We start from the raw sequence: 13,920 nt of genomic DNA, 5'->3' as shown, positions 1-13,920 counted from the left end.
GTTTCTAGGGAAGGTTAAAAAACTAACACAATGTTATTTTCTAACATTGGAGTTCAATATCTAAAATGGTTGATATTGCCACATTGTGTACTACAAGTTCACTATCAAGCTACCAACTCCCAAATGTCAGTAGGCCTATGGACTTAATATAGTAATTCATTTAGATACATTTTTATAAACGCAAGCCATTTATGTTGTGTAACTACTGCTGTACAAGAGATATGTTAAATAATAGGCCGACATGCCAGTAGACATCATAGGGTATCTGTCGACATAATGAACGTGCAAATCAAAAAGACCCTAAATAATTAACAATTGGAAACAATACAGTAGTTGGATTCATATACCATAACTTCTACAAACACATGGGGTTGTTGAACAATGTGGATGTAAATGAAGAGAATTAAGATCTAAAATTGTAACAAAAAGTAAGCTACCAGGTATTTATATTGTCTGTATTAGGGAAAAAAATTGGTGGTTTAATTGGAAGCAATCAAGATCAAATTTATTGGTAAAAATGTTAGCGACAAGTCTATCAATATGATACACCATTAAATTTAAATGATATGATTTTTATAATCGTATGTAATAATAAATGATGTAAGTGGGAGGGTATAAACGTACCTCCCTTAACTACCCCATTTGACTTCTCGTCGGATGGTATAAACGTACCTCCCTTAACCACCCCATTTGACTTCTCGTCGTAAGCATGGTTCCCTACACAAGGACGTAAGTACAACGTAAGCAATTTTGCCATTCACAAGCGATTGATTTATTGAATTGTCACTTGTCATTGTCAATTCACTTGCATTGTGTCTACGTCTTTGCGTTGCTCTCTAGCAGGAACCAAGTTGTGTTTTCTCCTGCATCTACATACGTGAAATCAAACCTGCTTGGTTTTCTCGTCAACGTTAGTTGCCATAGACTTTGACCTGGTTCATCCTCCTCATTCATTCCCAGTTGCCTTTTGTTGTTGCTTGAAAAAAAACTGCCCGTAGCAATGTTTGCAGCACTTTTACGTTGTTGGTTCCGACTTATGTTACGCAATATTGCACTTTGCATCAATACGTTGTTTGTTTCAATTTTTAAGTTGATAAAATTGCGATTTGACGATTAATTTTTTTCCCAACAAAATCAGGGGGCTCAGGACACCCGTGACCCCCTCACTGGCTGTGCCCCTGCACCGGTCAGTTCCATCCATCTTGCACTATTTTGATTCATCATCATGTGACCAACAAATCTAAGGAACTTTGTAGTAATACAAACTGCTTTCTGTCTGTAATCTGTGTTCAAACCATGACGGAACGTTCACTTCTGCTGTCTGTCTGTAATCTGTGTTCAAACCATGACGGAACATTCACTTCTGCTTTGTGTCTATAATCTGTGTTCAAACCATGACGGAACATTCACTTCTGCTTTCTGTCTGTAATCTGTGTTCAAACCATGACGGAACGTTCACTTCTGCTGTCTGTCTGTAATCTGTGTTCAAACCATGACGGAACATTCACTTCTGCTTTGTGTCTATAATCTGTGTTCAAACCATGACGGAACATTCACTTCTGCTTTCTGTCTGTAATCTGTGTTCAAACCATGACGGAACATTCACTTCTGCTTTGTGTCTATAATCTGTGTTCAAACCATGACGGAACATTCACTTCTGCTTTCTGTCTGTAATCTGTGTTCAAACCATGACGGAACATTCACTTCTGCTTTGTGTCTATAATCTGTGTTCAAACCATGACGGAACATTCACTTCTGCTTTCTGTCTGTAATCTGTGTTCAAACCATGACGGAACGTTCACTTCTGCTGTCTGTCTGTAATCTGTGTTCAAACCATGACGGAACATTCACTTCTGCTTTCTGTCTATAATCTGTGTTGAAACCATGACGGAACATTCACTTCTGCTTTCTGTCTGTAATCTGTGTTCAAACCATGACGGAACATTCACTTCTGCTGTCTGTCTGTAATCTGTGTTCAAACCATGACGGAACATTCACTTCTGCTTTCTGTCTGTAATCTGTGTTCAAACCATGACGGAACATTCACTTCTGCTTTCTGTCTGTAATCTGTGTTCAAACCATGACGGAACGTTCACTTCTGCTTTCTGTGTGTAATCTGTGTTCAAACCATGACGGAACGTTGCTTTCTGTGTGTAATCTGTGTTCAAACCATGACGGAACGTTCACTTCTGCTTTCTGTGTGTAATCTGTGTTCAAACCATGACGGAACGTTGCTTTCTGTCTGTAATCTGTGTGCAAACCATGACGGAACGTTCACTTCTGCAGTATATTTAGAAGATCTTGTTATTTTACAATCGGAACTCTTTCTGAAACTGACTATTAAACGGGTACTGAAACCCCACTGACCGGCCCTCCTGGTGAGAACCCTATAGTGTACTATCAATCTGTCAAGTTTTTAAAAATCGATTGGGCTAGATGAAATACTCAATTCATGAACGCAGTTTTAGAGAGCTACTACTACTTCAATCTGTCATCAGACATGTGAACAAAATTTGATTTATGAAATTGTGATTATTAAATGTAATAAAAAAATTGTCTCATTCAAAAAAGTTAACATAATATTGTATACTTTATTATACTCGATTTACTTTATAAATTTCTAATAATTTTATTTGAATGAATTGGGACATTTACATTTCTAATTAAACACTTTTGATTATAATAATATAGACAATATATAATTACAACAGAACCCCTTTAAAGGGGACATTTATGACCCAACAAAGTGTGCCAACTCTGACACCCCCCTCCCCCCCTCCCATCCCCTTAATAGGAGTTGGCTACAGTAAATGATAACAATATAAACTGTTCATTTTGAAGAAAAGGTTTTACCAAATGAGGAAATCTACTGTACTGTGTATCTAATTCTAACAACAAGAATGATAACTTACACTTTATTTATAACAATAATTTTTACAGACAAAAGAAATATATATCTTCTTTCCTATATATTGGACCACAATTGGGTAATATAAAAAACAATAAAACCTTTCTACATAGAAATAAAACTTTACTTATCCTGCAAAGTTTAAAGCTGCTTTTTATTTTATTTCTAATATGTTTGAAATAATGTGAGACTCTGCCTCTTTTCATCATTATTATCTTTCAACCAATAAGAAACTACCAATAGTCAGTACAAAGTCACTATTCAAATCAGTTAGAGATGGTATCAATCAATCAATCTGAATCAATCAATCAATAAATAAATTCTTTAAAAATTAATTGTAATAACAAGTATAATACAGTATGTATGAATGCATTAAAAACAGGTTATTAACACACATTAACGGTTTAAATTTGATTGACAGTTATAGTAATTTGGCCATTTGACCACCTGATCGCATTACATTTTACGTTTTTTGTTAATGACCAACCATTATATAAACTGATATATTTGGGAGCAAAAATTTAGTAGGATAATATTTTTTGGAATAAATTGGTTTATTCGGCCCTACATGCAGTTAGAAACAGGTCCTAAGATTTGAAACAGGCCTGACTACCAATTGGTTTGGTTTACAAACAAAATTAATATATACAAAAGATATATATCTAGTTTGAAAGCCTAAATGCCTCGGTTTATTAAGTTTTAAAACTGTAATATTATATCAACAAACAAGTTTGTGTTTAGTACAAAGTTCAATCGAAGTGATGTTTAAATAGTCCACAAAGATATTAAAACATGAAACCAGATAAATAGTTTTCTTACATAATGAGAAGCTAGCCTATAATAATGTACATACTGTACAGTAAAGGCTTTTGTGCAGACTTCTATTGTTAGACAAGAGTACCAACCGAAACTATGGTAAAGTTTGTAGTCTTAGAAATGAATAGATGCAGATGATAGTTCAAATAATTGACAAAAGAATGAGTTAGAAGACGTTATATGTTCTTTATATAGTTACTTGCTCGTTGGCATAACTGGGCATAACAGTGTTTTCCAAACAGTTTGGTGAAATAGCAAAATTGCCATGTATTACATTAGTCTCAGATAGAGCATTACCAACAGGTTGTTGTTGTTGTTCATAAACACAAAAAAATCCCACTGTTTTACTTGGTGAAATCCTTGCCATTGGTGCCACCACACTGGATTCTGTTAATGATAAACACTAGCTAATGTTGCTGTTTCAATGCAGTATAGCCGCATATATAAAGTTATTATAAGAAACTTGTTATTAATTTTAAATACAGTGTTACTGTTAATAAACACAAGAAACTTTCACTGTTATTCTTAGTGAAACCCTTTCCACTGGTGCAGCCAAATCAGATTCTATCTAAATCAATGTTTGTATAAATCTACAGCACTTGTTTTAATGGAATAGTCTCATTTGGCCCAAGAATGTCTTTTCCAAAATCAGGATCTTGTGAAGACTTAGAATTTGACCTTATGGTGGAATGTCTAATTGTTGTTGTTGTTGTTCGAAAGCTGGATGCTGGCTCATGTGCAAATCTCGAAAAACATGGCATAAACTTGACGCAACACCACATTTTCAACAAATTCTTTTTAAAATTTTGTCCAATGAATGTGTACAACACCGGATTTATTACACTATGAGAGAACAACATGCCAACAACCACTGCATGAACATCTGACTGAAGATCTGTAAAAGTTACAGCGATATAAAATGGTGAAAAGAGTATTACGAATGATAAAACTATAGAAATAGCAAGAATAAGCACACGTTTTGATGATTTCCGCGTTGTGTTGTTTTGTTCAATCTGTTGTGATGAAGCCATGGCATACACAATCAGAACATAACAGAGGATAATTGCAATCAACGGTACTGCATAGTTCAGAGAAAACATGTAATACTTATAGTATTCATCGAACAATCCGATTTGACAATAATTAATGCCTTCCCACTCCAGAATGTGTGTATGTACCCATATTGGTATGGAAACAATTCCTGAAGCTATAAAAGTTAGAAAACAAACACATTTTGCGGATTTTTTCGTACGGTAAACCTTCGAAGAAATGCAATGCACGATGGCGAAATACCTGTCAAGGCTCAAAATAACAATAACATAAACTATGTTTAAATTTTTCCACAATTCTAAACCATGATAAATCACACAAAAAGTATATGAAGGGCTAAAACAATAAAATGTTCTCCAAACGTTGTTACCAAAATAAAATACACCATTTATACAATCCAGTACAGCCAAGTTGAAAATGAAAATATTTGGTATATTTTGCAAGTTTTTAAATTTTAAAATCATTACAATGATTAGTAGATTGAAAGCAATTGCAACAATAGATGCTGCATATTTAAAAATCAAGTGAGCATCAACCAGTATAGGACAATCCGTACTATTATCAGCCATTTTAATAAACTGAGTGACACACAAAACTTCCCAGACAGTACAAAGTAACAACTTGTTATGGTTCTGTTGACTTGTTATTCTATATATATACAGTAATCAAAACCCTATCAACCAATAAGAACCTTCTATTCTCAACCAATCAAATGTTCACTATATAGGTACCAGTCTGATACTACTAGTTATGCTATTATTTATTATTCAAACAAGTGTTCAAACATAATTGGAAAAACAGGCAAATCAATGAAAAACATTTCTCTGAAATTGAAAAACTGTAATTGTTGAGTTTAACTGTATTACTATAGATCATAAAGAAAAACTAAATTGTACAAATACGCCTACACCCACCCCCACTATGAATCTTGAATCCAATCAATCCAAATTACGTATACTGATTTAACATTCCATAAAATGAATACAAAATTGAAAGAGTTTTGCCACCAATGTTATTCGGAAGTCTACTGTACTCTTGCAAAGATCACATAAAAACCAGGACTACTTCTTTCTCAAAAATGCACAAATTTTAACTACCTTTTAGCCGCCATTTTTTGTGTGTGCATATTCATAAATAATTTAAGCAGTGTTTTACTTGGCCCGCAGATAGACCTGAAGTTTTTTTTTTTTAATGTTTTTATTTTATCCCAACTGGTCATAAATTCACAAGTAGAACCTTTTTAATGAAACATTCACAAGTAATATACTTTACAATTTGTATTATGAGTTGAACAGTAGAATGATGAGTTTAAATATAATTTTGCCTGATCAGATTATTTTAAATTTTAAAAATTGTATATTTTCATCTCTTTCACTTTATACATTGCATGGCGATAAAATAGTGAAATTAATTGTCGAACTTAATCTAATGTCCTATTCTTTTGCATTGAAATTTAGGGAAACATCAAATCAGGTGATAGAGGACAGAAAGCACACTGTAACATACCAGTACAGTACTTGTACAGTATGTGAATGTTGACATAGAATAAATCTTGGAGGTGTAACTGTGGTAACATATCTAGTTTAGCATCATCATCATCATCAGGAACCACACCACACCCCCAACCTCGTCCACTCACAATCTGATTTACTGTAAATTCAGTAGAAACTTTTCCATGAGCAATTTCTTCATTAAACTTAGTAATTTCAATAGAGGGCAGTATGTCAGAAAGTACAATATTTACAATGACATTGAATCCAGGGGAGGTGACCCTAGCGCTACTGTAACACTTTTACCATCAGTCAACAACCCCTTTTCCCTATTTCTTCCTACTCCAGTTAACATTCCTAGCGGTGTCTTCTTGTTCCTAGCTACTCTTTATTCACTTTCCTGTATAAATCCATTCCTTATTCCTCATCACCAAGAAATGTTTCTAGATAGTCTCCTCCCAGTACATGCACATTAATTTGGACCGTTCCTTAAAAATGAATGTCCTGGCAATGATTAATAGTTTCTTTGTACAGGAAAGCATTCTTTTTTTAGATTTTTTATTTCATAACATTTATTTACAAACTCTGAAAAAAGGGTATAGAAAAATACAATGCAAATAATATAATGATAATGTGTCAGAGAATGAAGGCGGAAAAATGAAGATAAACATCTTGTAGTGGGCGAGCCTTAATAAATAAATTAGAAAACAAATAAAAAAATAACATTAATAAAGAATAAAATTTAATATAGATTGGAGTTTTGTTGAATTATAATTGATTATTATTGTTGTGCAAACAGAATCAGTCTGGATTACATTTGATGATCATACTGAATATTGAATAAAAACTGTTCATGGACAAATCATATTTCTATACTGGTTGTAGGATTTAATTTATATTGTATTGTTTACTGTGTGACATGCTGCCACAATACTACTTTGGAACAAGTAACCGATGGTTTCTCTTGCTGGATCCTACTGTGGAGTAGCAATAAAGTCACATATGTCAGGATTTTTTCAGACATTTTCTGGATCATGATGGTCAGGTTGCTTAACCTATGCTATACCATAAGACCAGACATCTCAAGTTCGAGCTGATGGCTATGGCTAGTGTAGGATAACATTTGATCCAAAGGAAGCTGCGGTTAAGATATTGATTGGACATGTACTGAACACTGAATAAATGATACACAGCAAATACACCGTATCTCTACTTAAAGCTCAGGTACAAGCATGAATCTGGTTAATTGTACATAAATCAAAGAAATACTTAAATTGTCTGTCAGACAATGGTTTTTGGGTTATAATTAAACGTTTCTTTTCTGTTTTTATACATGAATAAATATTATTTTTTTGTTACAGAAGTGAATAACTTTTGTATTTGAAGTAAAATACAACAAAAATTCATACTTTGATATGTCACAATTGTGCAATTGAAATTGAAAAATAAAAAATACTAAATCTGTAAAAGATGATGTGGCTTATTAAATAATTTAAATAAAAATGATGTTTAAATAATATTACTTTACTAAACAGAATCAATTTCTGTCACTTTAAAATTCCTCGACACAACTACCGTTACATGATAATTTCTTGGTTTCGCACAGGAGTTACTATTCCGTTGGCAATTCTTACCAAAAAAAGTTCAAGGCGCATTTATGGCTTTAATTACATCACTGATAATACAATGTATTAAATAGGTCATAGCATGCATAGATGCAACTGTACCTGTTGAAAGTACCATTTCACTTTTGTCCACTGACTCTTTCTTTACACCTCAGTGAAATTCTTATCCAATGCAAAGAAGTGAATCTGTTATGAGTTTGTCCTAGAGTTAAATGCTATAGACATGAAGTTAAGTAAGTACTTACCAAAATAGGTTCTATACTAAATTGAAGAGTACGCTTCCTCTTGATGTCGCCCGACTCAATGAAGTCAGTGTTTTCTGGGATTAGTCCTTCTATTTCGTACGGTTCCGGCAGCCCGAGGGCAAAATCATCAGAAGACAGATCCTATAGTAAACCAAGAAACAATCATTAAACATATGTATTTGACTTTTGATTAATTAATAGTTTGTATGGAGTGGAGTTAGTCACCAATAAAAGGTTCTTCCACACACAACTTAAACCATATTTTAAGGCCAGAGCCCCTACTGTATCTGCTTGGTCATCACACACTTCCTGTATTCATCCTCATGATGTATAGCTAAACCCACTCATAGACCTACAAACTGTTAATACTGTATACCTGATTTTATTACTGTAGGGCCTATACAATCAAATCCCTGTTTGATAGGGAGGAGACAGGTGCTCTAAAATACATTTTAAATTAAAATTATTTCTCAAAGTGTACTTTTGAGAAAATAATGTGACATAGCCTTTATATGTGTATTTTATTGGAATTCAAGAGGTCCTGTAAATCAGGCATTATTTTTTCCAGCTGGAAAGGTTATTTTCTTTAATAAAGTTGAAATTAAAAAGAACTTTTTAAACGAACTTTAAAAACTGCAACGAAACAACATAATACCTTGTGTTGTTTCCAACAACAAGTTATTCTTAATTCCAATTTGAACAAGAAAGCAATTACCAGTGGGTATGCTGGATGTTATCATCTCTTTCAATAATACTCCTGGAATGTAATTAATCCTTTCGCAATGAAGATGAACTTACTGTACACCACTGAATAAAAGTTTACAAAAAGAGGTTAAAACTCCAGTGACAAAGAAAGTATTCGAGTTAAAACCCGACCATTCCTTTACGAGTGGAGAAAATGATTCAGTAACTACTTAAAGGTTCGACCAGTAAATAAAACACTACACAAGTGAATAAAATGCCACAAAATCGCTGAAGATACAGTATGTACGACACCTTTGCGTATTCAACACACAACCAATAAAGAAAAGGTTCTATTAATGTAAGAATTTGCACAACCAATACATAAAACGCAATATTATCAGTGAATAAAAGGTACAACCAACAAAAAAATAGTTCCTCAAGACTAGTACTTGACCAGTGGGAGCTACAGTATAACTTGACCAGTGGGAGCTACAGTATAACTTGACCAGTGGGAGCTACAGTATAACTTGACCAGTGGGAGCTACAGTATAACTTGACCAGTGGGGGCTACAGTATAACTTGACCAGTGGGAGCTAGAGTATAACTTGACCAGTGGGAGCTACAGTATAACTTGACCAGTGGGAGCTACAGTATAACTTGACCCGTGGGAGCTACAGTATAACTTGACCAGTGGGAGCTACAGTATAACTTGACCAGTGGGAGCTACAGTATAACTTGACCAGTGGGAGCTACAGTATAACTTGACAAGTAGGAGCTACAGTATGCTCAATTAATAATGAATGAACTAAACAAAAAGAAAGTTTGACCAAATTACTAAAAAAAAAGGAAACCAAATTGACACTATTCAATTAAAATGAGTACCGGTACCTTCTTTATGTAGGGAAGTTTGTGGTTCAAGTATAAATTAATGTAGCTATCAACAAAAAAGCTTGTTGTAGACTATCTTTTTAGAAATTAATCTGCTCTGTTGTCTTCAATTCAAAATTGAAATACTGTAGTGCACCTTTTTTAATTTCTATAACTTTATTAGTGTCTGTCAATGTAAACATTAAACAATTTTGTTTTAATTCAGTTTAAAAAAGTTCACAATTTTTGTTAATGTTTAAAAGTCCTTGGCCATATTTTATTACAAAAACATGTCTTGTGTAACCTTAAAACTAAAAAACTAAAAAAACAATGTTTTCATTTAATGCGTTTTTCTTGTTAAATACTAAATCATATTTTACTTGTATAATTTACTGTATAACATTGTTCAAGTGTCAGATCAACAAAAACATGTCTGCTGCCCTCAATAATAGTTCTACCACCTGATAATTGTACAGAAGTACTCTACTGTACTACATATTAGAAATACTGTAAAAAAGGAATTAACTGTAATTACATTATTAAGATGTAAGCTTGTTTGCAGGCTTTTTTTTTAATTGTAAGCAAATTCTTGAATCAGGGGCAATTAATTCTAAAACTGAAAATGTAGCCAGTATGGACAGATACAATTACTTACAGTAGGTACTGTACTAGTACAGTCCTATTGCGCAAGTTATTAATTATAAATCAAACTAGAAAACTGATCAATAGCTCAAGCCTATAATATAAGACTGGTTCTTATAAAAGGACCAGTATGTAAATCGGGCCCTGTCTTTTGAAAATAGGTGTGCACATCCAGGGATGCTGTAGGTGTGCTGTTTGTATCTTGGTGTTTAGAAATTGACCAAACTAGGCTTGACTGTAAATTGCACAATTCAATATCATTTTAGAGTGTGTTAGGTGAGTGATCAGGCCTGGTAAATATTTAAAAATACAACACAATAATTCAACTTACCAAGGGTTTGACTGGTGAACTTTCAGTCTTTTCATTTTGTTCATATTCACTGGCAACCTGTTCCTCTTCCATATCTTCATCAACATTCACTGTATACTCATAATCAGATGATCCAATCTCTGATACATCACTATCGGCATTTGAGTCTTCTTCCTCCTCTGTGTCCCCTGTCTCTTCCACATTAAATCCAATTTGAATCATTCCAGAATTCTGTGTCTCTACCTCCTCCTCTTCCTCATTCACCTGGTAGTGATAATCTCTTTCTGTTTGTTTCTCTTCTATTCTGTTAAAATCCATTTTCATGTCCTCTTTTCCGGGAGCATTATCATTGCTGAAAGACGGAGAGGATTTCAATTCCTCTTTTGAGGTATCTATAAGAGTATTCTCGACTTTTGGTTCCCAGTTGCTGTCCGGTTTTTTATAGGAATGTAGATTATCAAAGGAATTAGAAATAACATTGTTAGTATCTTTATTAAAATTATCATCTTGAATGTCAATATGGCGGTAATTATCTTGTTCTACTCTATCATTGTTTGTTACTGTAACTTTAAAGTCATCGTCTATGGGTGAGGAAAATCGGTGAGATTTGACCGATGTGTCATAGGGCTCAGAATCGTCCGACATAACCGAGCTTGATCGATCAGATCCAATTTTACGTAAATTTTGACTGTCTAAACTGATTAATTCTGATGCACTTAGACCACGACTTTTAACCTTTGGTGCTGCTACGTGATGAACATCGTGGGAGCCTTTCATAAATGGCGGTGGATCCGTCACACTTCGTCTTCTACCATCGTCTGGTGAACGTGGGCTTGTCTTATGTCGCATTGTTACTTCAGAAACATTTGGAACTGGTTTAGTTTCAGTAACGTCTGCGTTTTTTATACGATTTTGGCGTTCATCGTAAGGATCGCCGTCACTGTCAGACGAACTGAGCCTGACACTTTGATGTCTTGGTTCTGGATCCGACTTTAAGTTCAATTTCTCATCTAAAGAAATTCCACTATCATGCTTTTTTTCAATTCTTTCTTTACCTTCTTTGTTATTGCTATCTACTTTTTGTCTTTTAACAGGCTCTGGTTTTGCTTGTTTATCATGAACCAGAGGTATAATACGTTTATGTACTGTTTGTGGACTTGATGGTACAATTTTTCTAACTGGTGGTGGACTGTCGACCTTCTCAAAGATTGCACGTCTGTCTGTAACCCCTACATTCTTTTTTTCAATTAATTTCACAGATGGGGCATCAAAGTTTATTGTGTCCTTTTTAATATCTCCCTTTCTCCCAACAATTTTTGATAAATCTGTACGTGGTGCAATGGGTGGTTTTGTTGATCCATTACTAGGAATTTGAACATTATGTGCTGCTGTTGTTGTCGTCGTCGTCGTTCCTGTTTTAGATGGGTCAAAAAGCATACGTAACTTGCTGACACTAACACCTGGTTCTCGATGGCCGCCTGATTTTACTGATGCCATAGTTACTCAGCACACCTGCAATGTAAAATAGAAATTAACATTTTTAACAATATCAATAATGGTAGTCTTATATAGCGCCTAATACATTGTTTCTAAGCACTTTACACACAAAAATGACCATAAAATATCTTAGGATAACCCAAAAATGTTTCCAGGTTTATCCAGGTAAGCTACTGTTAGGCACAAAATAGCACATGAATTGAAATGACAGTAATATAGTACAGAACCATTGTGTGCGCCCTGTTTTTGTTTTGTTACTTTCCATCTAATGCAACTATCTTTAATTGGATGATCTGAAACAGCTCTTGAAGAATCTTCAATTATCTTCTGGCTTGTTTTATTTTACAATCATAATATTTTTCTCGTAAATTATCATAGAAAGGTCACTCTAAATTGTTGATATGTCAATCCTAAAATAACTGTAGTACTTAATGCTCAAAGCTACTAAAGCAATTCACCTTATTACCCCAGTTATTGGATTAAACACAAATGGACAACTCCCATAATTTTGCATCTAGTATGTGTAATCAGTGAAATTGGTTTGACCGTACCAGGTACCCATTTTCACCCTTGTGTACGAGGCCAACCTAAGTAAAGTTTATTGCGTAAGACATTAAGCAATGCGTGGGTCTTGAACTCCCAATCCCGCGATTGTCCAAAACCTATGCACTGTGCTACAGTACACCACTGCTCAGGTCAATTATAATCATTGTTATTCAGATCCATTCAGCTGGAGGAACTTTTGAATGGTCGGAAGCACACTTTCTAAAAATTAACCATCTATTATGTAGTTTCGCCCAGTGTAAGGCTATGTTTATACAAGTTGTTGGACACAACGCTAAACTTTTCTAAAAATGTTCTGGCTTGTGGAACAATCCAATAATTTTTATTTTAGATTCAGACTCCTAAAAAAATAGAAATGATATTTCTCAATCAAATACAATAGTACAGTAGTACAATGTTTTTTTCAATACTGTATCTGTTGATATTACAACTCCATGGTTAATTTTTATCCTCGATCTACAGTAGATCTATTCTACTGGAGAAACAATAGAATGGGTGGAAGCACAATCTCTAAAAGGTTTGCGATTAACTTTCCTATGAGTAGCATTGCAAATGGAAGTTTCATCATCACTGAGCTCAGTTGTCTCTGTTCATTACCAATTGTCAAACTCACAGACCACGGTGGTAGTGTCTGTCCGTTGTATGGCGTCAAACTCAATGATGTATGATAAAAAATGCTTCTTCAATTAAACATCTTTACTGCATGAATAAATCTAGTTGCAAGGTATAACAACTACTGTACAATTATCTACAGTAGGGCCTATAGTTAGTGACATGCACTACTTTGTACTCAATACTTTAAGAAAAACTATAAAAACGATTTGATTGCATGTTGGTACAGTATAAACAAACATAATTATTGAGTTTTGATATAACATAATTTTTTGATCTACAATGAGAACAAAATTATTTTATAGGACTTCACAATTAATAAATTACTTTTACAAATGTTAACAACTGCCTGATAAGTAAGAGAAGAGCTAATTAGAAATCCAATATATCTATAAAATGCTAAAATATCTTGAGGCAGGCAGTCTCCATATTTTTACTAGGAAATCTTCCACTACAAACAATCATTGTTCACTACTGTATATTGACACAATAGTAAAACTAGAAAGCCACTCTGAGAGTGCATACCTCTGCCTACTGTAATATTCTCCTACATAAGATTTCTCCGGGAAATATATCTTGGCGGAGGTAAAAATTGCAACACAAAACAGTG

At 34.0% G+C, this 13,920-nt stretch overlaps 2 protein-coding genes across 2 annotated transcripts in view; both read right to left on the bottom strand.

Annotated features, from left to right (window-relative positions):
* Positions 1–13,920, bottom strand: part of LOC140040820 (uncharacterized) — a 159,407-nt gene that overhangs the window by 124,763 nt on the left and 20,724 nt on the right. The window contains exons 2-3 of the mRNA XM_072087044.1: positions 10,659–12,149; positions 8,135–8,275 (exon numbers count right to left, since the gene is read on the bottom strand). Of these exons, the coding sequence (XP_071943145.1) occupies positions 8,135–8,275; positions 10,659–12,134 (1,617 nt within the window). The 5' untranslated portion in view covers positions 12,135–12,149. The remainder of the gene's footprint in view (positions 1–8,134; positions 8,276–10,658; positions 12,150–13,920) is intronic.
* On the bottom strand, positions 2,779–5,382 carry LOC140040822 (somatostatin receptor type 2-like). Its single transcript, XM_072087046.1, has one exon. The coding sequence runs from the start codon at positions 5,341–5,343 to the stop codon at positions 4,315–4,317; it is 1,029 nt and encodes a 342-aa protein (XP_071943147.1). The 5' UTR covers positions 5,344–5,382; the 3' UTR covers positions 2,779–4,314.

The sequence above is a fragment of the Antedon mediterranea genome, chromosome 2, assembly GCF_964355755.1.
Source record: "Antedon mediterranea chromosome 2, ecAntMedi1.1, whole genome shotgun sequence".
In the NCBI taxonomy this organism is placed as follows: Eukaryota; Metazoa; Echinodermata; class Crinoidea; order Comatulida; family Antedonidae; genus Antedon; species Antedon mediterranea.
Note: the sequence above shows the minus strand (reverse complement) of the source record. Positions and strands in the feature narration are given on the sequence as shown.

Bases quoted from the DNA above. Each gene is read 5' to 3' on its own strand.
- LOC140040822 (XM_072087046.1), bottom strand. From the start codon at position 5,343: ATGGCTGATAATAGTACGGATTGTCCTATACTGGTTGATGCTCACTTG.